Source organism: Notothenia coriiceps, unplaced genomic scaffold (assembly GCF_000735185.1).
Source record: "Notothenia coriiceps isolate Sejong01 unplaced genomic scaffold, NC01 NC01_scaffold00033467, whole genome shotgun sequence".
Lineage (NCBI taxonomy): Eukaryota > Metazoa > Chordata > Actinopteri > Perciformes > Nototheniidae > Notothenia > Notothenia coriiceps.
This window is the reverse complement of record NW_011366168.1, coordinates 16,762-41,887: the sequence shown is the minus strand read 5'-3', so window position 1 is coordinate 41,887 and position 25,126 is coordinate 16,762. Positions and strand designations below refer to the sequence as shown.

General features: G+C 41.0%; 1 protein-coding gene across 1 annotated transcript in view; it reads right to left on the bottom strand.

The window, feature by feature from the left end:
* The window catches only part of LOC104961613 (fibroblast growth factor 5-like), a 29,089-nt gene extending 5,013 nt beyond the window's left edge, over positions 1-24,076 (bottom strand). The window contains exons 1-2 of the mRNA XM_010789945.1: positions 23,985-24,076; positions 10,514-11,154 (exon numbers count right to left, since the gene is read on the bottom strand). Coding sequence (XP_010788247.1) covers positions 10,514-11,154; positions 23,985-24,076 — 733 coding nt within the window. The remainder of the gene's footprint in view (positions 1-10,513; positions 11,155-23,984) is intronic.
* Between the last annotated feature and the right edge of the window lie 1,050 nt (positions 24,077-25,126).

Genomic DNA, 25,126 nt, shown 5'->3' with positions numbered 1-25,126 from the left:
AAACTTGCATTCAACACTTTGCCTTATTGCCGCCTTGAGTTTTTTTAAGGGCATTTTCTCTTTTTTTCAAAGAGTGTAAAACTGTTATTCTCACTTCTTGTGCCGACTGGATCTCAGCCCATCCTAATCATGGATTTATGTTTTTAAAGTTTTATAAGCCAAAGCACTAACAGCACTTAATTTAAAAAGCATGAACATGTTCCGCTATCAACATTTTGGAAGAACTCACCAAGGGCAAACACCTGTGTGTATCAGGGCAACGCTGCGACTTTTCGAAACACAGGCCAAAAACATTTCTGCCAGTCAAACCTAAACACTCACGCTACAACTTGGCTTTCTAACAGTAAGAAACTGTTCATCAACCACATCATTAAGACCACTATGATGTTTAATGGGTTTTGTAGCCAGAAATAAACTCCGATGTGACCCTGTCAAATTCATAAATGTGAACGGTAATCTGCCTTCTGATGCACGAAAACAGACTGCACATTCAAAACAGCAGATGCGTAGTCATTTTCAGTTTTAGGCTTTTATTGTTACGAGAGTTACTTTATTTCTGACCTCTTCGCCTCTTTGGCATTCTTTCTTCATCATCATCATCATCATTCCCTTTAAATGGCCCCATTTCCTTATATTCGTAAATTCTGTCTCCACCCTTGTCAACCTTTCAGCTTTAGTTCCTCTTTCCCAGTAAACCTCAGTGTTTAAATGTGACTGAGTAGACATAAGTAGCTTTCCATCTCACGCGTAGAAATTACCATGTCATATGAAATGTCAAGTAACAATATTTATATTTTCTTATTTATAATGAGCGATATATTATAGTGCTCTCTGTACCCCTGAAGGCCACCAACTAATATCATTTAGTTATTCAATCTTTAGAGATATGCTACATTAGATTGGGTAACTTTATGATTATGCAAAACTATTTATTCAAGTGTACAATTGTTACAGGACGTCTTTTGAGCTCAATCAAACATTGGTCACTTCTGAGATAAAAGCAGTTCTCTGAACAGCACGGTCGCACACACACACACACGCTCACAAATCCAAACACAAGACACTACACAGGAATAGACGCATACTGCAGACGTCCCGTCGACCCCCTCGCCCGGCCCCCTCTAGAAACACGGTCAATGAGACTCCAGGTGAACTTAAAGGTTAAGAGAGGTTATAAAAATGTTTCCACTGTTTATCCAGAGGCTTTCTTGAAGATTATACAGCGGTTGTTCACAATTTGACCTCGACACGGTGACCAGCTGTGAGGGGTCTGCTTTGTGCCTTCAGCCTGGAGTGGTCTCACTCTGTGTTGAGAAATATTGTCACTCGTGGATGAGTTTGTGTCATGAACTCTCCTCAGCGAGAAGAATAGAAATAGTTTGGCACTTTGATTCTGCTGCCAATACTCTCGACATTTGGACGAACCCTTGACTTTTATATGTTTTTCTGCAACAACCAATCCTCTCACTCCTTTAAAGATGTGAAATATAAACGTTTCATCCAAGAAACAAACTTTTCATCGACCAAAACGGCCCTATGATGTTTTTTTAAATATATTTAATATCTGATTTGCATCAGTTGAGGTTTGAACACTAAGATCATTTTTCTCTTGGAAACTATGGCAACAGAGTGATTGACGATGTCTCGTATTCATTGCGACATGTTTGCATCAATGCAACCACCAAAGACTTAAAAGAAAAGAAAACCAAACATACAAAAGAAGAATTTAGATGTGAAAAAACGGACCACCAAATCAGATATCAGTTGCAAATATAAAAACATTCTGCTGTATTTGTCCATAGATGCAAGAGACATGCAACCATTTCTTCTGGGCCAGTGCTGACTTCCATTACCATGCATTATTTTGTCTTGATGATTGAGTATTTCCGGCTCCTTATAAAGTCTGAGAGAGAACAAACACTTCTCAGTGGTGCAGTTTACTTGGTGAGTTCCAGGGAAGACATTGGTTTTGGGGTTGAAACTGGTATATGGTTTGTGTTAGGAGGAGCGTTGAGGTATTGGTTTAGACTCATGTGGTGAACTAGAGTATCGTCCTGAACTAAGTGGCCACATCAAAGCCTTTCTGGCCGACAGTTTTAACCAAAGCTGAAAAACAGAGGCTTGTTTTAGATTGATCAATCCTGACAGAAATATAACTTTTTATAAATTGATTTATTTTCAAAATGTGTTTTGCTCGTATTTGATTTCTGGGTTATAAATGTTATTAAACTCAAATTGCACAGCCTTTTAGTCCAAACTCGCTGTGTTATTAAGCTTATTCTTGCAACCAGCAGGGTTTTATTTCCTGCCATGACAGGAACACTCACATCACTGTTTCTTGTTGGACAGAAATAGCCTAAACCACACACTGTTCTTCAGGCTGTATGCAATTTCAAAAGCTGGTCGGGGAAAAGAAAAACAAACCCAGATTATTTTCAAATTAAACAAAAAGGATCACCTGAGTGAAAGCCCTCAGTGTAAAATACCCGCGGTCTAGGCAACAGATAGCGTTAAGTTTCTCGCCTGCGCTGCTCATCATCCCACCACCGCATAATCTGAGATCACTTTACGGGGCGCAGCAAGACCGCAGCCAGTTATGCCACACACAAGGGAGGAAATCAAGAGAGATTCCAAGTGATGTTAATGGTAATTTGATGGAGAGGAGAAAGAAAAAAAACCAAACCACCTGAGATATTGTGATTCCTTTAACACAGTTGACTTTGTAACATGATAAAGTGCCAAAACTGCCAGTTTCTGTCAAAACATTTCACGGGCCTGACACGGCGGGAGTTATGTTTTCCGCCAAAGTGCTGTGATGGTCCTCTTCATTTCACACATTTTTCATTTACAGTTCAGCTGCCAGTGAGATGTCCCAACTGTTGTGGTTGGAGTTGTTGGCGTTAGAAATCAGACTTTACACCTCAGACGTACATGCACAGATAATACTCAGTCAATCACATGTGCCTTGTTTGTTTCTGTATCATTCTTGTTTCCTTTGTCTCTCCTCACACATACATTTATGTGCGCACACAATGTGTACTTACACGCACACGCACACGCGCACACACACACACACACACACACACACACTGGGTAATTAGCTGGCATTCCTGGCTGCTCTGTTCAAACGGCCAGGCTGTCCAGATGCCTCTCTGGACTCAACTCTTTGCTCTCAGCTCTACCTTTGATGACTCCATTAAGAGCCTCACTTTCATGCAGTGTGTGTGTGTGTGTGTCTGCATGTGTGTAGCAGGGTTAGGGGTGAGTGAGAGTGTATCGAGAAGCAGAAACATGAAGGTGTGGGTGCGTATTAAGTAGGGGGGCTTTTCGTCAAGCATGTGGTGTCTATATGGCAGCAGCCCTGGATGTTATCTCTCGCAGGTGCTATTCCTCACCTCCCGCTGCTTTACTGGCCATGAATGAAGCTTGTTCACATGAACCAGCCGAACACCAGAACGACACTTTCAGTGTTAGGCTTCCATTTTTTTCATCTGAGTCGCTGGTAGTAAAGGTAGTCTAAGAAAAACACTTGGAGAAGCTTGAATCAGAGAAAGTTAAGTGCATAAGCTTGAAAAATGTCTTTAAGATTAACTAAATAGTTTCTGTCAATCGCACAATGGGTACATCTACTAATAGTTTCAGATCTAGTGAGTCAACATTACTTAAAGTTTCCTCCTGGATATTAAGTTTAAATGCGTAAGGAAGTTGTTCTGTCTCCTGCTACAAGAGGTCACTGTTCAGCCCACTTTACAGTATAAAGGGTCACCTCATTGACTTATTTTTATCATTTAGTAGAAATTCAATAAAAGAGTTATGATATTTAAACATTTCTATGATCTCAGTTTCAGTATTAAATTGATATGTGCAATTTTCTTTATTTTATTTTTCTTCACACTGGTATCCTCTCTAGATCAAACCGGTACTACTGGCTCCAACTTCGCTGAGATTACACAACGTTAAATGTCTTGCTGACAAGGCAGATATTGCAGTTTCCGGTTCTTAACTGAAAATGATGCAGATGATGTTCCAATCTTTGTTTCGCCAAATGGATATTGCTTTGGATACTGGCATTTTGTTTTCTCATCTTATGATTTATTTTACAGCAGCTACAAATTGTTGGATACTTCTTATTTCAGCACTGAAATCTGCCCCAAACTGAACTAATGGGCATTTGGTTTGCATTCATACAGAAAAGGCCACTCTATATAAAATATGTTGGCTGTGGGGAAGTAGCACTTGAAGGATATGACTGTGCATTCCCAGAAGTATCCCAGACTTTCAACCGTTTTTCACACAAGTGTATTTGTAAAGGTCACGTTTGCTCATTTAGCAGAACCAGTGACATGGAAATGATGATTCAAACCTAATCTCGACAGTTGTTTAGAAATCTGGTTGATAACTGACAACTGGATGTAAGTCAGTCTCTCCCTCCGTTCCTTTCTGCTTCCCTTTCTCTCTCAAATGTGTTATTTATGGTTGTACTCTGCCAGAATAACCCAAACAATAAAATGGGCCGTCCATCAAAAAAAAGGTATCCAACTTAAAATTCTTTGTGGATATGAATCGACCCTTGATGAGTGGAAAGTTCTCCAAAGCTGTCAAAGATCTGCAGGATTTGCTGCTGAAAGACTTTTCTTTAGGGTGGTGCCGGACTGTTAGTAGCTGGATCGCTTGGCCTGCCTTCAGAAATCTGGCCGTAACATCAGTCTGGTTTTAGCTGATGTATTTGCGCAGTGAAGTGATGGGAATATGTCAAGGAAATATGTAAACAGTGATGGAAAAAGAAGATGGATTCTGTCATACTCTTGAGTGACTTTTGGCAAGAAGACTGAGCTTTTCCAAGTATTGACAACCGCACTAACAATGTCGAACTTTTTTACCAACATCTTGATGGGAAACTTTTATTAACTGTGAAGAGTTGTTCTGATCATTTCGGCACTGCATGTTTCTTGCGTGAGACGTATGAATCTTGAACACACATGCTCTGTAAATGTCCCAGTTCACGGGGCGTCGGGGTCAAAGGGCACTCATACATGTGGACCTCTGGACCTTTGCATTCGTCCCTGTGTGGGAGATGTAAAATAGGGCTGACAAGAGTAGGGAGGGAGAGACGGGTAGTTGCATAAATAGTCCTTGTCTTATCTTATCTTGCCTTAGCCAAGATGGAGAAAGAACTTCATTATTGTAAATATGCATTGCATTAAATTTCACTTGTCATTCAAATCAATCAATGTTTTTACGGTAGAATGCAATCTCTGACAACTGACGCAACATTTAGCAGTCATGAGGATGAAAATGCAATGCTGCATATCTTGCCACGATATGAGCCAGGGGATTTCTTGAGTAACAACTCATGTTGGAATCTTTGAACGTTTCCAAAGAGTCAGCCTATATTTCCAATATTTATTAAAAGACTGCAAGTTGTTAGCAGATCAATTCTTAACAGCCCAAAGTATGTTTCAGTACATGCAGGTTTTGTCATTCTCCGCTCTTTAGATAATGATGGCTTGATACGAGTCATCAGACGAGAGATTTCATCCTCAAGATGTCAAAGATGATGTACCAGTAAATACAAGTAAATGGTCAATCTGTCGTTGCCCAAAGTCTACAACAACCTTACCAATTATTTGGCTTGGTTTCATTATAGTAGAATAACATTGCTCTTATGTAAGATCCTAAAAAATATTATGTAATGTTTGAGCAGGACATTGTCAGCTCCGTAGATTCCAGTAAAAGGAGACATTAATCAGAACGGACATGATTTGATCCAGACTCTGGCTGAATTTCCGATATTAACAAAACTTTACAAAAAGGCTACTTGTGGAATTAAATGTATGATTTGTGCGTATACCAGCAGCATTTAGCCTCTAAGATGTTATAAGGTGATGAAGTAAAGACTAATTTCAGTCGTTACCTTAAATGGTTTTCCATGCTTGTTGTTTACAACCAATCAGGATATGCTATTTGTTTCAGCCATCAGCTAAATGGATGTTGGCGCAGTTTGAGGGAGGATCAGAGGGAGTGTGAAGGGAGTATATGTTTATTGTAAGTATTCAGAGTACAGCTGAATGCAATTGTTGATGTGAAACTTGGCTCTGCCAGCTTTAGGAGTAATTGTTGATAGGTTCAGTATTTTCTGAAAATGCTTGTGCGCATATGTTTGCGCACAGCTTTATTTTACAGCTGTTGGAAAAGTCAATGAAGATGTCAAAGTCGCTTTGAAAGAAAGGCAACACTGACACTAACCTCTGGTGCAACCAAAACCTCCTCATAACTCTCTTTTATGTGCCACACTGTTACCTTTTCCCACGAGTAAGGCAGCGAAATGAAGACAAACAGAAACTGAAAAAAAAGGCATGACTTATTTCAAGATGTCCGGGAAGAATGAGGTTTGTTGTTATCCTTGCTGAGTCATTGGAGTTTTATGGATGCAGAGTAGAAAGATAAAGAAGCAGTTGTGTTATTTTAGAACCTGGTTCAAATGTTCCTGAAACAGTTTTACGATCCACATAAATTAGAAGTAGACTGATTGCGACACTTCTTGGGGCATATTGCTTTTGCAAACATCAATTATATGGAATATAAAATCTCCATCTCACAGGAATCTTAGGAACAATTTTTAAAACAAGTGGAAAATCAAATAAAGTGTTGTGTTTGAAATGTAATGCCTTAGTTAGTCATTTTTGAAGCAATTGACACACGCATTTCTTGATGTGTCTTCAATTATTATTAAGGAAACAGTTGAAAAAGAGTATTAGTGTCCTCCACCAGAATTTGGTTCTAAAGATTTATTCGGAAATGCAAATGATTTTTAGTCTTAAAGACAGAATGTGAAATGTGCCACACCACATAACTAACAATGACAGAGTAACAGAACAGCTAAAAGTGATGCACTACGTGTAGCGCTGACCTTTGCATTAACAACGCTTCCTGACTTGGGTCAATAGGTAGAGGTCAAACCAGAAGGGGCGGACCTGTGTAATTAGCTTGGACATGGAAAGCCCGCTCTAAATCAGAATAACGTCCAGTGTATTAGACTCTCCATAAATCTGGATGCCTTGGTTTCATTTGTGTCAGTGGGTAACATGTCTCTACGGTGATTAATGTTAACAATAAGGATGTGTGGCAGCTTTTACAATCCCGGTGGCCACAATAAGAATCAAAGCTCCGAATGTGGTCAAGTTGGCACCATTCAATACTAATTGAGCTAAGCATGACCACAAGTCTGTGGTCCAACTGTGAACACATGTCCATTTGTTTCACTGCTTTATTCGTGTGTTTGTAAACAAGTCGTGACAGTCCATGCACGACATCAAGGCAAGTAAACAAGCACAGTTTTGTTGCTTATGGTCAGTGGCAGGATCAATGCTAATCACATGACGCCCAGACGGGATTTCTACATTCCCACTTAGAGCGCCTTATTTTGAAGACCCTTATGAGGTGAGATGGACAGATGAGCGTTGGTCACATGACTGTGATTTGCACCAGTGAGCACACATTCACAATACAGGTCGTAAAAGCCCAGAGTGATGTACTGCCCTCAGCTCTGACAAGATGATTAGAAAGGCCCGGCCGTGGAGGAGAGGCTCGACCCCGGAGCTGGAGCTGAAACGTCTTCATCACCTCTGACACCATCTAATGACACTCATTTGCAATCTGACCTCCTGAACATTACCAGACTACTAGAGCATGATAACAACACTAACTGCCCCCTCAATAGCTTTCAATTTGATGTTCTCATAAAGTGGAAGTCCATTTGTGACAAATAACATCTTGGATCGTCCTATAGATGTGCAGCACCTGAGTTTGCTCGGACACATTGGAGACATTTTAGTACACTGTGTTATGTCGGTATTTAGTACTTTGTATCTAGAGGATTTTTGAATCATCTCAAAGTAGCCATGTGTTTTTAATGAGCACATAAAGGCAAGAAAACTTGCACCAAAGACCACATTTGTCCAAAAGTCTGTGTGCAAGCAATTGATTTGCTTCTAGTGTTGGGGAATAGCAAACCATGAACAATGTTGTAATCTGTAGCATTAAACATAAGCAACAAGTATATTGAAACTTCTGAAAAGGATGACATGTCTTGTATGGCAAATACTACATTTGTGTTCTTAGTTAGGAGAGGACAATTCAATTATGTTCTGTTTGGTTTAGTTTGAAGGGTACAATTTGTTCTCTGCAGGTTGTAGAGCACATGCAAAATAACAGGAGGTTGCACATAAGCATGAAATGCTCTACATGCAAGCTTTTGCACACATGCAAATACTGTCAATGCACAGGGACCCAAACAGATATCGTGGTGTCCAACTTTATTTCATCAAAGCTGAAAATCTCCAGTTTGTCACAAAATGTTGGCCCATCTTCCTTTAATCTGAAACATGTTAAACATCTGCACTTGCTTTCAGGTCGATACAACGTGCTGATATACTGACAAGACAAAATATGACCCGAAAGGTTTTGCTTTCACGGCCAAGTCCTGCTTCTTAAGATTTGCCCTTTCCTCTGAAATGTTCTCACCTACTTCACGCCACAATCAACTGGCAAGAGCTGTTGAAATTGATGGATTGTGCTTCTAATGGCATGACCTGATGCCATTATGGTTAGTGACACGTTGCACTCTAATGGTTGAGCTCTTTATGTGCATGTGTGTAAAAGTGTAAGAGTGTGAGCACATGTGTGTGTCAGATAGGACTGCAGGCAAGGGGAGGGAGGAAGAGACGCTAATTGAAATTCCTTCAGCCATGTCTGGCAGAGCCTTGGTGTCTGAGTGGCACACACACACACACACACACACACACACACACACACACACACACACACACACACACATCGACTCACACATATCGACACTGGCCCTGGCCCTAATAAAAGTGGGCTTTGCCATATGGAGGCCATGTGCAAGACTGGCCTCTCTGTGCTCGTGTGTGTGCGTGCGTTTTTGTGTGTGTGTGTGGGGGTTTGTGTGTGTGCTCTTAGCAGGAGAGGCTTGTACAGACCCACAGAGATGCATACAAACCTATTACATGTTTATAAAAATGGGCAAAAGATAAAGATCCATTTATAGATATTACATTCCCACACTTGACATGCTGTGACAGACTCAAACACATACAGCAGACGTCATGCAGACTGTTTTATACTCTTAAAGAAATAAGCCCGTGATTTGGACGTCGCCCATCTAATTCAGTAAACTGGCAAGGAAACTCTGGACAGGTAAATGTGCGAGTAATGTTCTGTTCTCCCTCAACAACTACTGTCAATGTGCCCTCAGGCCGAGCTGCGCACAGACCAGAAACCTGTGGCAGTCCTGGAGAACTTCCAGATGTGTTTAACTAGAAGATAAAGTTGTGGACTGCAGAATGATAACAGCTGATTTTCTGTTCTGGATCAGTCATAAACGATAATGATGACTCTTGCAAGTCTTTAAAGCGTTTATATTTGCTGGTGAAAAGATAAGATGCTTTGTTGCTATTGTGGTGTTTCGGTATTTAAGTTACTGCAAAAACCAAAGCATACCTCAGTTGTATTCAAATGCACATTCTTAACATGCACCTTCGGTCCTATTATCTCACAACATGTTCCACATCTCTGCATTCAACGTGCGATCATACTGTGTCCTTACTGAAATGCTACACTACATCACATTGTGCCTTAAAACTTGGTGCCAGTAGAGATTCTCAGTGCCCCACAGTGAAGGACTTTGATCTGCTGTGAAGCGTTTGACTGTGTGAATGTGAGAGTGATTGGTGCTGACTAAAGACCATAAGTGCTGAATGACCCTTCTCAGGATAAATAAAGGTTAAAATCATATTTAACTTTCAAAATGCACAACCGGTAAAAGGATCAGGAATTGCATGGTTATTACTTTACATAAAACCTCACACTTAGCATATTCCCACCACTATTATGGCTGCAGCACAATAGCACTACGGAGTAGATGGACTTTTCATTCTCCCCAGGGTTTCTGATAATAGCTGTGTTTTAGATATTTCCTCAAAGAAAAAGAACTTTCTCTGGGCGATTTCTAATTGGTTCCAGTGGATCATTTCTCTTTTTTATCTTCTTGGCTTTCTCATTTAGTTTTTTTCCCTCTTCTCCACCACTGTCATGCTCCCTCTTTTTCATGACTCTCTGTACTCCGCCTCTGCACATGGGGAAAAGGCTGAACAGCACGCAGCTCTGTTATTTGTTCATTTGCCCAGTCACCTGTCTTAATGTGCTTGGTTGCCCAGGGTGGAAAACCAGAATCATCTCTCTTGGCAGATAAACACACGAGACTCAGTGGGAAGAAACCAGTCCATCATTTGCTCTCGTGTTCTCTTACATGTGGGCATACAAATGTTCAACAGAAAACGTCATGTGAACTTCTCTTTGAGCGCCTCTGTCAATTTTTGGTGCAACTAAAAAGTCTCTGAATAAATGAAATGTCTCAAAATACATAAATAATAATACTTAAAATATAAGAAACCGTTGAAACAGATTCAGAAATGTAACAAAGTCGACTTACTGTATGGGTCGTCCTCACTTTTGGTGCCATTAACTTTTCCTTTTCTATCAATGCGGAGGAAGAATTTCTGGAAGGAGAACAGTTTCCTTCTGCGCACGTCCCCTTGAAGATGGTTGTAGCTGCTCCGCACGTGGCGCCCGATAACTGTCGCGGAGGACGATGACACATTGGTCGCCCGGGGCAACCTCGCAGAGGATGCGTGCAGCGGTGAGGGTGACGAGGAAGTTGGCGCATGTGAGATGAAGATGTGAGGAGGAGCCCCTCTCGCTGCATTGTGGTGCTTCTCAGAGTCTGGTGATGAAGCGGACAGGGGTGCGGAGGAAGAGGTTCCGAGCAGGAGAAGCAGGAGGAGGAAGGTGAAGGAGAGGATGAGAGAGGGGGGTCTGTAGCGGGGGCAGGTGGAGGACCAGGCGTGCGGTGCACCTTGTGTCACTGTCCATCTACACATGGTAGTGGAGCTGGGAGAGCTGTGGAGGTGCTCAGGGGCTGGGGCATGCTGAGCTGGGTGCAGGGAAAGGGAGCGAGAGTGGGAGAAACTCCCCCTGACCGACCGCCTACACCTCCTCTGCCCCGGGACCCCCAACCTCACTGGGACTGTAGGTTTAAAAACCGGTAGAATGACTGCGGTAGACGTGATGTGGCTTTATCGGTAAAATTATTGGAGATGGTGATGCGGCCTTCAGCTTTGTGGCTGGCTCTGCTGTAGTCCCCGTTGCTGTTTATTCCTCAGAAGCGCCGCAGGAATGCGTCAACATCCATAACTCAGATCACCTCGCCACGGGAACAACTTGGGGTTCGCCTCAAAGACCTCTCACCACACTCCTCCTTCTCCTCCAACGACTAATGCTCTCTGCTCCTGGTTACTCACTCACTTAAAATCCCTTTTTAAAAGTTTGAAAGTACACCTACACTCTGATATCTAAAGACACAAACACAACCCATTCATATACACTGCTGAAATCTGCTCCGCACACATGTCCCAAACCATTGATCTCCTCCAGTGCAGGGAGGTGGAGGAGGTCTGGATAAAAGATGACAAACTGCTCAGTACAAAATTAATAAATAAAATCTGGAAGTAAAAAACAAAAAAAAGATTAATGCTGCTTCTCATAAAATGTCCCAAGAAATCCATGCAAGGCAGGCCGACCAAAAAAAGTGACCGAATCCAGACTGGACTTCTCCTCTTCTCTCTCTTTGTCGGAGCTGGTTTGAAGTTACTGGAGTGTGTAACTGAGCCCGGGAGCTAGTCTTTCTCCCCTCTCTGTGCGTCTTGTCAGTGAGCTCCCGTATCTCTCCTCTGTCCTCTCAGAGTCTGAGCGCTGGAGCAGTGCGTTGCCTCTCTTCTTTCCTCCAGTGTGCGGCTCCCTCTCCTTTGGCCCCCTCCCTCTTTCCTTTGCCTCTCCCTCCCTCCTATCTCTATCAGCCGTGCGCTCTCTGGTTATCTGGAGTTTCTCTGAGGTGACCGAATCTTGTGTTTCCTTTCACCTTATTTATCTGCTGCCTTTCCCCACATGTCATCTCTTAGTGTAATTGGATGTCTATGAAACCACTTGGCTTTGAAGAGCTGGATGCATTTATGTGTGCGTGCATGTGTGACTGCACATGTGTGTTTGTGTGTGTGTGTGTGTGTGTGTGTAAGGGGGGGGTCTTCCAACCCCGTTTTCTCTTTCCCTCCCTCTCCCTCTTTTCTCTGTCTCCTCCCCCACCAGTTGAGCAGAGCAGGTCTGAAATAAATCCATTCTTAATTTCTTTCTCCTTTTTGCTGAGCTTTTCAATCCATCTTTCAAATATTTCTGTCCTCCCGATTAGGACCGGAGGTTGTTTGAATTTGTTCTTAATGTTAATTTGAAAATGTGATTTGTTTTACTTATGGCAGCTCTAAATTGTTACATACTTTATGTCTAAAATATGCATTATTTCCTTGAAATAAGACTGTGAACGTAACCGCGTTTAGGTAGAACCTTTTTTAGTTTGTACCAAAAGAGTATTTATTAGTGTACATATGTATAATTGTTTTGTATTCATTATTGTGAAAGTTTAAAAGTTGACAGACAAACTATTTTTAAGTCCACAATTCAATTTTGAATAAAAAATGAAGCGTAGCATTGTTTCTGGCAGTCACAGAAGTCTTTCCACTATTCTAGCGGCCTCGGCTGCTTCATTCATCCTTCACAATGTCTGCTTCATTCACAGCTCTGCGGCTACCAGCTGACCTGTGATATCCAATCATATTCATGCAGGTGTACAACGCGGCCATTATTAACCTGACACCTAACTTTATAACTGCCCCCACCAGCAGAGTCCTTGTTGCTCCCTCAGAGAGCAAATACTGTCCTGTCCAATGAAGTGTCTCTGACTAATTTTCCTGATTTCTTCTAATATTGGTGAAAAATACTCTCCTGAAGTGTCAGCTGTAAAAACATATACATTTTCTACCCTGCATGACGCATAGCCTATTACGGGTAAAGGCCAAACATGTCTTCTCTGTGAAGAGGCACAGAGCGGTTCTGAGCTAAGCAGCCCACAGCTATTTTGACAGATATACTGTCAATTGATTTCTTTACTTGGAGCTTAATCTTTAGATAAACATCTCCCAGTGTTTGGATGAAAGAAGTTGTGCCTTACGTGTGTCACCTTTCAAGAATCTAGGTCTGCTGTCTGGTTTCAGCGTTGTTTAATTTCCTTTTCGCATTGTCAGACAACCGCCATATCTCCCTCTCTTCTCCGCCTCTTCTCTCATAAGTTTACTCAGTTATTACTTGGAACCTCTGACACAGGAGTCAGTGGTTCCAAGCAATAACTGAGTATGCAGCTGATTTGAATAACCACATTCTACTGTATTTCTAATTTCATTTAGTCCCTAAGTGTCAATCTGTCAGGCAATTTTTCAGGAATTTCCAAAGAATATATTATGGGTGTGCACCAACAACACAGCAATTTCTACAATGAACGACCCCCTTGCACTGCCTTCCCTTTTAAGGTGTGTGACTCTGACTGAGGTATACAGCTGTTGGATGCCAACAATGTAGTCGATCATGTTTACCTTTACCAAACATATTCTAGTTCCAGCTTTCAAACGCTAGCATTTCTTTCTTACGTGTTAGTTGACTGAATGTCTTTGGGTTGGCAAACAAGCGCTGTAGAAGCCATATATTCACTATAAAGTATGTTCCACTTGTCCAGGTTCATCTTACATGTTAACACCTCTAAACAAAATTCAGCACCACAGACAGCACTTTACAATGTTCTTCATGTTGCTGTAAGAATTATTAGATATTTGTATTAGATATATTCAATATTATAAAACTGTTGTAATGGCCTGCCATGCATTTTATTTTATTTTTTAAAGACATAATTCGATAAGATTTATTTCTGAAGGAGAGCTTAGCTTACGTTGATATTAGGCCCCAAAAAAATCTTAAAATAAAAACTGTTAAATTGTCAAAAGACAGGCTATTTGGATATTCGACGAAAAGATGAATTGAATAGTTGAGATTTTTTGTTTTACAGACGACTAAAGATTGAAAATATTAGTCATATTTGAAATGTGGGTTCTTGAGGATAGTGTTTATTTTAGAAGGTTTAACTTTGTGTATAATATAAGGTTTAAAGGCAGAACACCAACTATATGAATGAGAGCCTTGTAAAGCAATGATAATGGAAACTCTCAAAGGAAGAGTAAAGGAGTGGGAAGAAGAGACATGCAATTGCAAAGAGATAGAGGAAAACATCTGGTCAGTGGATATGTGGCTTTCATTTGGGGTGACAACACACAACACACATACACACACAAGTAAACAGATTATGTCTCTGACCCGCCTTTTATTGCACTCAAATGTTCAAACGGTTTAATCATTGCTCAGTTGTCATAGTAAGCACAAATCATTGAGCTCATTATCAATTGCTGATCAATTACTGCCTGATCCCTTCATTGCCTCGCCCCACAGCCTTGTTGTTCTGTGTTACAGTCCTAACAAGTCTCAGATGTTGGAAGTCAGTCGTCTGAGGGGGAAAAGATGTTCTGTCACACCAGAAAACAATTTGTTCGATGCATATTTGTCTTTTTCCCCCCTGAACTACTTAAGAAGGATGTGGGAGCTTCCCTTCCCCAACAGGATTCTACTTCAGATGTTATTAGATTTGCCTAAGTAACAAAAAGCTCTACATGGATTTACATTATTTTATGAAAGAGTATTTTCAATCAATTAATTAAACAACATAATAAAAAATATACTTTTTGTGGAAGAAATGGTTCTTAATAAACTTGTGCTGATACATATTTGTATATTTACCGTTTTAAGAACTGTATATTAAGGTCACAATGCAAAAACAGTGCCTCTCTAATGATGAAAATATATTTATTTATTTTTGAACGATGTGGCCACATTTGTCAATCGTTTTCTCCTTTTTTGAAAAAAAATGAGTCAGTCTTATTCTCTTGTGGTTTTGGCTTACACTGCTGTTGGAATCTGTGGCCAAACTTCATAGTCGAACAGAGTGGGGGTCCTGATCCAGGGTCAGCACAGAAAGCAAATGGCTACGATCTTTTTTCTTGAGCGACACAGACTTAAGATCAGTAAATGTGAGCGGCTTTACAGATTCCAGCTTAGACGAGTTGACATAGGGTCTCCTCTGGCTCCGCTGGTCATGCCTTGGATAAATCTTGATTGCTCATGCCTAGGAGGAGAATGCCATTAGGGACCAGCAGTTCGGCTCAGTGATCCTAATTGTTTCATTGCGGTTGAGCTGGTGGCTTTGAACGCATTATGGTCTTCAAACCAGCTCTGCAAAAATGGCCCTGGCAGTTAACTTTAATTACAGACACATTAAAACACTTATAGACAAAAGGGAGGTCTTGCGATAATGTACAGATACATTACAGTTAAGGTCAAGTTGCTGAATGGATCATTCTCAGTGAATGCAAAACATCAGTGACAATCTTAATAACGCAGAGCACTTTCATTACGATCTATTTTGTTCCAGCTTTCTAATTGAGAGCCGTGATTTGAAATTAAACAACACATTCCTTTTTAGAATGGAGCTGTTCCCTTTCTCACTGACTGTACTTTTGTCACTTCATTGGAACGCACTTAAACACACTGAAATTGAAAAAGAACACAGATCAGTTTAGCAATAAGTGAAACACAAGTAAGCACCTCTTTCTCAGACGGCCCCTGAAGTTAGGCCAGACTCCAGAGCAAAGAGACGCGACCTGAACATCGCATAAACAAAGAAAGTTCTGAGACTGACGGAGAACAATAAGACTGATGCTTTGATTTAAGGCTATTTTATGATTCACACGCTCCGGTATTTCTGATGGTCTCCTCATGCTGGTTTTGAATTGAAAAAGGCAGGTTTATAATCATGAACACATCCCCTCCTTATGCTACAAATTAAAATAGAGACAGCGCTGTCTTCGTGGGAAAATTGGTTGGAGTTTACGTCATGATTGTCAAACTGTGGTGTTGACGATCTGGATTTTGTCATTAGCATGAATACAGCAGACTATTTTCTTTTTTGGTGAACTTTTTAAGTCCTACCGGGTTTATCATCCAGATGATTATTGGATGAAGATATCACAACCACAGATTTCTTGAAAAAGACAATCTGATACATCTGAATATATGCACCTGTGGTCAGAAGACTACACAGGTCATTAACAATGGAAACAAACAGCACATGGCGGTCTGATGCAGGCCTGCTGTTCTTCCTCATCCACAACTGTCCTCCAAAAGCGACAGTGAGAAGGAATAGTTTGTTTCTTAGGGCCATGCTGAAAGTTATGACTCAATATGAAGTCATAACAGAGCTAATTATACATTTGAAAGAAAGTGCTGCCATATTTTCGTTTTTAGACACCCAACCTAGCATCTGTGAAACAGACATAACCTTCTGACATCTGCCTTACAGATATACACCAACAGCTCTGATGCCATAATGAGCACTGCAGTCAAACAAACAACCGTCACTCTCCAGGAAGTGTGTGCAGCAGGCGTTAATTTTTAATAATGGGTTGATCGGAAGTATTTGATGCTTATTTTGTGTATTGGCTCTGTAAGCTCTGAATAAACTAACATCATCACTAACGTTGGATGTGGTTTATCATAAATTATTACTGTCAGTGGAAACACAGAGCCAACATGGCAGTCAAAGGATTACAATAGATTAAACTGGGGCTGGCACAAAAGTGGAGAAGCTAACAAGGCAAAGAATGTCCTGTACATTGAAATCGTTTGAATTCTTAAATGACAAAAAAACGAATTTGACCTCATTAGTCAACCTACATTTTGGAAATGTGTCCTAATGCACCGCTGACAGGTTCTTCTAACGGTGCTTCAACAAGCTTCCATATTGGAATCACTACATGGAAGTAATTACCATGTGGCCCCACAGGAGACTAAAAAGCTGAAATGTTCAACACTTGAATGTTAATTCTCATGATAACAAATGATATTTCAACAAGGCGAGGATGATCATTGATATCACTTGGCTGGCTGTAAACCTGCTGGCATGTGGCAGGAAATGAACTCAGTGACTTTGAGAGCTCCTTCGGATGTGAATACTCTTCATATTTTCCACTTCTGTAGTATCTGTTGTAAATGTAGTAATAAAAGCACATAATAGCTTGGTATAAAGCAAGTTTTAAATGTTGAATACTGCTCATTAATGCTAAATATGGAGAGAGCAAAGTGGTACAAAGGATAAGGAAAGAAAATATCTACCTGTATCCAACTTGGTCATTTTGGAATAAATTCCCTGTGGACTATATTTTGTCCACCATGCATGTAGCGTATCTACCTATTTGATCATGCCACCAGGGGAGGTGCATGGTCTTCACTAAAATATTGATGTAGGGACTGGGAGTGTTGGTTCTGGGTGAATAATGCAACAGGTGGATTAGTTCTGGTTTCAGAGAAAGCGAGCGGATACCTAAATTAATGATTATAGCGCCTTCGACCCAACTCTCTGGGTGAATTAGAGGAGGAAAAAAGTAAAGAAAATGTTGTCAAACTATTTCAAAGCCCTCTGTTTTGTGTTGCAGATGTATTTGAAGGCATATATACCTAACATGACTTGGCAATTTGTCGTAAATCCACGCCTAACTCTATTAACATCCAAGCAATAATTGACTACATTAAAGTACACAGTATTAAGAGAGCACCTTTTACGTGACCATAATGAATTGACATTGAGCATTAACCACCACATCTGTCATAGTCCAGACATGTAAGTATAGCAAAAGAGAGACTAAATAAAGTTGTACAGCATGAGGGAGAAAGAGGGAGATTTTTTAGGTTGAGAAAGGAGGATATGGAGAGATAATTGTCTTTGATGATTGATGATTCTTGTGGCTTTCTTGTTTATTTCACCCGGCAGAAGGTTGAAAGCATAGTAGGCCTGTAACCAATCAGTGGTCATCATTAAAGGTGGGATGAATGCCAGAACCAATCAAAGGCGTGTTCATTAGATGGAGGGGCAGACATGTTGTCTGTAGGGAGGTGTTTAAGTCTGTAAAACTGTTTTTAAAACTCTTTACACGTAGCTGTAAACCCTTCTCCTCCTCCTCCTCCTGTCTCAGCACTTAATCTCTCTGCTAATTTCTACAGTTAACAGTCATTCAAATACATTCAACCTTTTTAAGTAGCTGAATTATTTAACTCTTACTACAAAACAAAAGACAAACTGATAATAACCAACTGTTATTCACATGAAAAACATATTAGGATAACATATGGGGCTAAAGCTTGTAATGTAGCTTGTTTGTCTCGTCCAAATGTCCAAAAACAAAAACGGGTTCAGGAGGCCAATGAAAAATGTGTAGCTTGTTTATTGAAATAGTTGTTGTTTAGGTTTCTGTCAATGGTTAAATCAGCTGATTATGTCCTCCTTTTCATTCAAACATCCAGTGATATATTTGCCTGTTGCCACCATGCTTCCTATAACAAAAGTGTGATACATCTAAGGAGCGGCTGCCATGATGTGCAGATTGCGTCAGGCAGGAGGTAAAATGGAGGCCAGGTGTGTGAACGTGTGTATGTGAGAAATAGGCTCGAGGGTTATTTACCAAAATGCTCACAGACCTTTCAAGCACGAAGAGCATCCTGCTTAAGACATCATGGTGCGGCAGCCTGCTTCGCTTTACAGATAGCTTACAGTGCTCTCTTGACCTTGACGCACAAATGCACTCACCCCCAAATGTACACATACAGGTCCATATCATGTGCACACACACATTAGCGTATGTCAGATAAGGGGGAGAGGTCAGGGGAAAGAGTGAGGCATGGGAAGTTGTATCAGCTGCATGTTGATAAAGCTTTAATAACTTCACACACACACACACACACACACACACACACACACACACACACGCACAACCCCTACCCCCCACTCATGTCCATTACTTTGGCCCTAGCTGGAACCAGACACCTTTCCTGTTCCATGTCCTGAGGTTGGATTTCAGGTATCAGGTTGTTCTTCCCCTTTGCTAACCTCTCTGCACACGCTCAGTTAGCAGGTGACCAGTGTAGCTTTATCCTTTACATAGCAGCAGCGCAGGTAGATCCCTTCCACCAACCCCCCGCACTGCACATTAGCCAGGAGAAGAGAGGGGGACAGGAGTTGAAAGGCAATTATATTGGTCTCTGATGAGAGTACAAACTGAGGCAGACAAAGCCCTGTGATGTGGTGAGGCCATCCAGCCATCCCCAGGTACACAGGCAGACAATAGCCAACTGAAAGCCCTGCATTCTGTCTAGACACGCTAACAAACCAAAGCAAAAAGAGTCCATTAAGACGAGATGAAAACATTCGTTAGTAGGTGAGACAACAAGAAACGGTTAAGCTTAAGAAGCTTTGAAGGCACTTTGAAACCCTTGAAATGCATTTGAATTAACCTGTTAAGCTCTTGTCTCAGAAGTAGGTTATCCCGTTGAAAGATCAATCCAAAAAAGATTATTTTAAAGGGTTCTGTAGGTTTGATGCATGTTTGTTTTTTTGTGACATAAATAGCAGACTTTTCAAAGACATGTTCATCTTGATCTAAACGGCACCGCATAACTACTAACTTTGCCCAAGTAAGCACCTTCAATATGACCATAATTAAGTTTGACATTCACCATAAACCGGCCCATCTGTCACAGTCCAGACACTTGTGTATTTAGAGCGAGACTAAAACAAATACAACATGGGTGAGAAGGTGGAGGTTTTTGGGCAACTGCGTTACCACCTGTAATGCTTACTCTATTGAGTCTAAATATGTTTTGTGATGGTTGATTATGGGCTCAGAACAGTCTCATAAAACACACATGAACACAGAAGGATTCTAACTTTTATTTCATGATCTGCAAAAGGATTCACACTTGTATTTCCGGATCCACACTTGTGTTTTTCAATGCACACACAAATGTGTTCCGTTTCATATACATGTAAATAAAATCCAAATACAGAAAAAAGTTTTACATATGTATTGTTGATCCTCACATATTAGTTTTCCGTTTAAATCCCCTGAANNNNCGCCTGCCTACCCTTTAGCAAGTAGCGTAGCTTCCAGAAGTTATCGTTTGGCTCAGGGGAGGGGACGCGGATCAGTGAAACTTCCTGCAGACTCGTGGGGACTCAGAGCCGTAACCGTATAGCAGCAGATTCAGAGATCCAGCAGACTCGTCGTCATGCACGAATCAGCAGACAGCAGACTCAGATTTGCCAAATCACAAAATAACCCTTTTTTTTGTGATCAACATTTTTTATTAAAGCAGAAGGCACTGTGTAGCGGAGGTTAATATAACGTCAGTTTAATATGCTCGTGAAATGCAACAACTTTTCGGTTTCACCGGTAGGATTTCTACTGTCTTGGTGATGCTGACTCATATGACTCAAATGACTCGTATGATCCGGACCTCTTCAATCACTGACTGATAAGACTCCAAGTCCATAAAAGGATCCGGATTTGCCAACTCGAGGAGACACGCAGCTCTACATGATCACCTGAAGCTCCGCCTTCTGTTTAGCGAGCTGACCGGACAGCGCAAAATGCGTATATGAAGTGTCATGAACGCAATAAATCATACCCTCGTGGGGGCGCGCTCATGTGATTGGCTTAGAATTGAGGAGACATCTGATTGGCTATAGATAGAAAAAATTACAAGTACGAATCGGCTGACCGTCAGGGGAGTCTCAAAAAACCCACACACGAATGCACAGCGATCCGTGCACAGAAAGCAGGTTGTGTTTGCAGGTTCAGGGGATTTTAAACGGTAAACAAATATGTGTGGATNTATTTATGTCTGCATGAAGTTGTTGTGAGTGTGGAGGGAGCAGCTACAGGTTAGCTTAGCCTAATCGATCAGTGCACTACGAAGCCAGTGCTAGACAGTCACTGTCTAGCACTGGCTTCGTAGTGCACTGATCGATTAGGCTAAGCTAACCTGTAGCTGCTCCCTCCACACTCACAACAACTTCATGCAGACATAAATAAAGCAGCTGTATTCGCCATACAGGAAACACACATTTAAAACGGTTTTGGCTGCCGTTTCTGTGTACACACAAGCATTCATCAATGGTTCGGAAAGTGGCGCTGTACCTAAATAATATAAAGGCTTGTATTTGCGTGCATTTCCTGTTTGGAAATTGGCAATGTACTGAGTGGAGGTGTCCTGAGATTAGCGCCTGCAGGCAGGCTCCTTGGACCTGTCAGCTCCGGACAGCGCAAAATGCGTACATGAAGCGCTACATCATGAACGCAAGAAATCTACCCTCGTGGGGGCGCGCTCATGTGATTGGCTTAGAATTGAGGAGACATCTGATTGGCTATAGATAGAAACAATTACAAGTACGAATCGGCTGACCGTCAGGGGAGTCTCAAAAAACCCACATACGAATGCACAGCGATCCGTGCACAGAAAACGGTTTGTGTTTGCAGGTTCAGAGGTTTTAAACGGAAAACAAATATGTGAGGATCAAAAATAAACATTTAAAACTTTTTTCAGTATTTGGATTTTATGTATATGAAACGGAACACATTTGTGTGTGCATTGAAAAACACAAGTGTGAATCCTTTTGTGGATCATGAAATACAAGTTTGAATCCTTCTGTTTGCATGTGTGTATTATGAGACTGTCTGAGCCCATAGTTGATTGATAAAACAAATGTTCCTCTGGCTGCAATAAATGTTGCAAGTTTTTACAAGGCTAGCATGAACACCTGCGATCACATGCTCTAACTCTTATATTCCACGCTGGGCCTCACAACAACAAATACATTAACAGTGTTGGAAGAAGCCCTGCTACCAGAGATGGCACACTCTTACACAGACACACATAAAACACACACATGAACCTGTGGTTTCCTGAACCACAACAAACACTTACTCTGGGACTAATCCCATGTCTCTATGGAGTGTTTTCTCCTGTTTACACTCTTCAGTAATGATGGGGCCATTAGACATGAGACTTGGTCTTACATTAAAGGAGTCATCACGCTTCATCTTAACAAGGGTCTGTTGCATGTAATGAGGTCAGTGATGCTGGGCTTCCCCTCGTCTAGATGCTGGTTTCTTGACTCACTGGTTCCCACAGCGTGTGTCCCACACTTGTCCTTACCGGAGGTAAATCCTGCTTCACCCGATCTCTAGGTTCCAAACCACGAGGGGCCGCAGGATCTCAAGAAACCTTTTATTTCTGCTTCAAATATTACGGTCTTTTTCAGACTTGCAAATAGTCTTTGCTTCTATATTGTCATTTATTAGATCCTTCCTATATTATGTACTAACTGTGACGTCCACTGAGACAAATATTTGTGATATTGGGCTATATAAATAAACATTGATTGATTGATTTATTGATTGATTGATTCCTCTTAAAACATACATATGCTGTGTTTATAACCCAATTTTGGTTGAAGTGGTCAAAACTGGTAGACATACTGCATTGTGAGGAGCCTCTACTAGATATTGCTTTTTTTGTATGTGTCCAATAAGCCAATCAGACAATGGTTCATTAGAAAGCTGCACTTAAAGATTTGCAAAAAGACTCAGGGCTGAGACACAGACGGTGTAAGAAAGTCTGAAAGCTTTGAGGGACGTCTAGCTCATTGCTGGTTTGAGTCTTTTCAGCCTTATCCTTTAAACGTAAAACTTAACGGATAATCTTTCTTTTGAGTACACATGTCAACACTCCCTTTAATCCCCTGTATGCCTGAAAGATGGCTGTGAACAGTCTGTAGCTCGCTCTTTCCCAGAGGGCAGCAGCTGTGGTCAGCTTGGATTCACAACAGTAAATGATGTAGTCAAATCCAGGTCTGTAGATTTTCTCACAGATATGACAGTGACATACAGTATTTGGAGCTCTGACATAGCTTTGTGAATTTCAAAGGGTCTTATGCATATGGCGGCCAGTGCAACTGTCATGTTGACTTCTCTGTCATCGCTATCAATATGCGTCAACATTGGCGAAGTCCCTCAAATGGAGACAAGCCTAAAGTACATTGTCTTTTCTCTCTGGGGTCAAATGCCCCTCACACACTTTCTCAGTTCTTGGCACACAAGAAACCAGAGTGCAATACCCTTTTGTAGAATTAGAAAGTAAAAAAAAGTGCCTGCTGAAGCCAACTCCCTCATATGGAGGCAACAAAACACAAGGATCTTTGATGTTTTGGATGCAGACCCAACTGAGTCCACATGTTTCTCAAAAGAGATGTTTAAAGGCTAATGGAAAAGAGAAGGATTAACGAGCACCACCACAAAACAGGTCATGAACTTTATGCGCAACAAACATGTCATGTCACATTGTTGGTCTTGTCTTGGTTTAAAATTAATGAGTGATGAGGCTAAATGGGAGCTTCCATAAAGAAAAACCACAGTGTTTGTACAGTATTTTGCATAGTGTGTCACAGCAGTTAGGTAACTTGCATCACCGCAAGCTATGGCCTACTTACTCAAGCCAGTAATTCTTCACCCTGCACCTGTTAGTAATTCGCAACAACAAAATCACTTGTCATGACTAATGGGTCACATTAATTTGTATATAACAAATCATATAAACCCCAATAGTTTGTCCTTACCTAAACTCAGGATATCTTGTTTTCTTTTCTGTGTTTTTACACTGCACTTCAGACAGATGCCAGTATTTAGCTTCAGGAATAAGTACCTATCTTCTATATACAGTTGAGGCCACAATTATTAGTCAGAGATCAGTGCATCTGCTGCTGGGTTATCAGTGGAAAGAATGAGCATGCTGGAGAGTGGAGTGTTGGATTGATTTAATGTATAGACAGACAGAGTTATGGAACATTTTCCTAAAATTCTTCCCAATGTTTCCAGCATTGATAAAACTTGATATAATCAAACATTCACCAGTGCTGTTTAGTACAGTAGCTTTTGGTACATTTTGGAACATAAAAAAAGTTTTTAGGCTTGCTTTATATCAAATATAGTGAAAAATGGGTTGGTAAAAAATATTAGCCCCCAACCCATTACCCTTTCTGAGCCACAACTGACAGCAACCTCTTAGAGTAGTTCTTGACTAGGTTGGCACAGGTCTCTAGAGGGATTTTGGCCCATTCTTCCATTGCAAATGGTTCCAGCTGGTCCAAATTGCGTGGTTTCCGAGCATGGACATTCACTTTGAGCACCCACCACAGATTCTCAAGAGGATAAAGATCTGGGCTATGTGCGGTCCACTCCAGCACCTTGGTTTTGGTGTCCTTTAAGAACTGTTGGACCAATTTTGATGTGCGCTTTGGGTCATTGTCTTGTTGGAAGACCCAGCGACGACCTAAGCGAAGACTAACAGCCGATTTTTTCACATTATCCCTCAAAATGTCAACATAATTTTATTTTTTCATGGTGCCTTGCACCCGAACAAGGCTCCATGTGCCTGAAGCTGCAAAACAGCCCCACAGCATGATGTGTTATTAGTAGGGCTGTCAAACGATTAACATTTTTAATCAGATTAATCACAGCTTAAAAATTAATTAATCATGATTAATCACCATTCGAACTATGTCCAAAATATGCCATTTCTTTATGTATATTGTTGTGGGAATGGAAAGATAAATGAAAGAAGGCGGATATACCCATTTAACATACAGTATGTATGTTTATTATAACATTGTTCTGTGTATCAAAATGAAATACAGCCCACACACCTATCAATCATCAAACCGTGGGGTCTTATTTCATTACGTGTTGATTTCTATCAACACGTAATGTTGTATCGACGTATAGAGATGTACTACAGCAAAAGTATTCTCCGTCAGGACTTCCTGCAACAACACCACGCCGTTATCTTGATTCTGATTGGCCAGAAGACATTATCAAAGATGTTCTACTGAGAAGAAGATCACTACGTGACAAAAGTTTTCAAAACCGTTTCTAGTCTTCGGTATTTCCAGACAAGTGGCTACTGAAATCAATCTTACTAACTGCTGTCTGTGCAATTTACTCGGCGCGAGTTGGCGGACTTTATTTTGCTTACTTTAACATCATGTTTCATGGTGGGGCTAAGCCATTTCTTGGTATGGCACTACCAGGCACCCCAGCGCTGCCACTGGTGGGATGTATGGGGCGGGCCATTCTGCTCATGCGTTAAATGCGTTAAATATTTTAACGCAATGAAT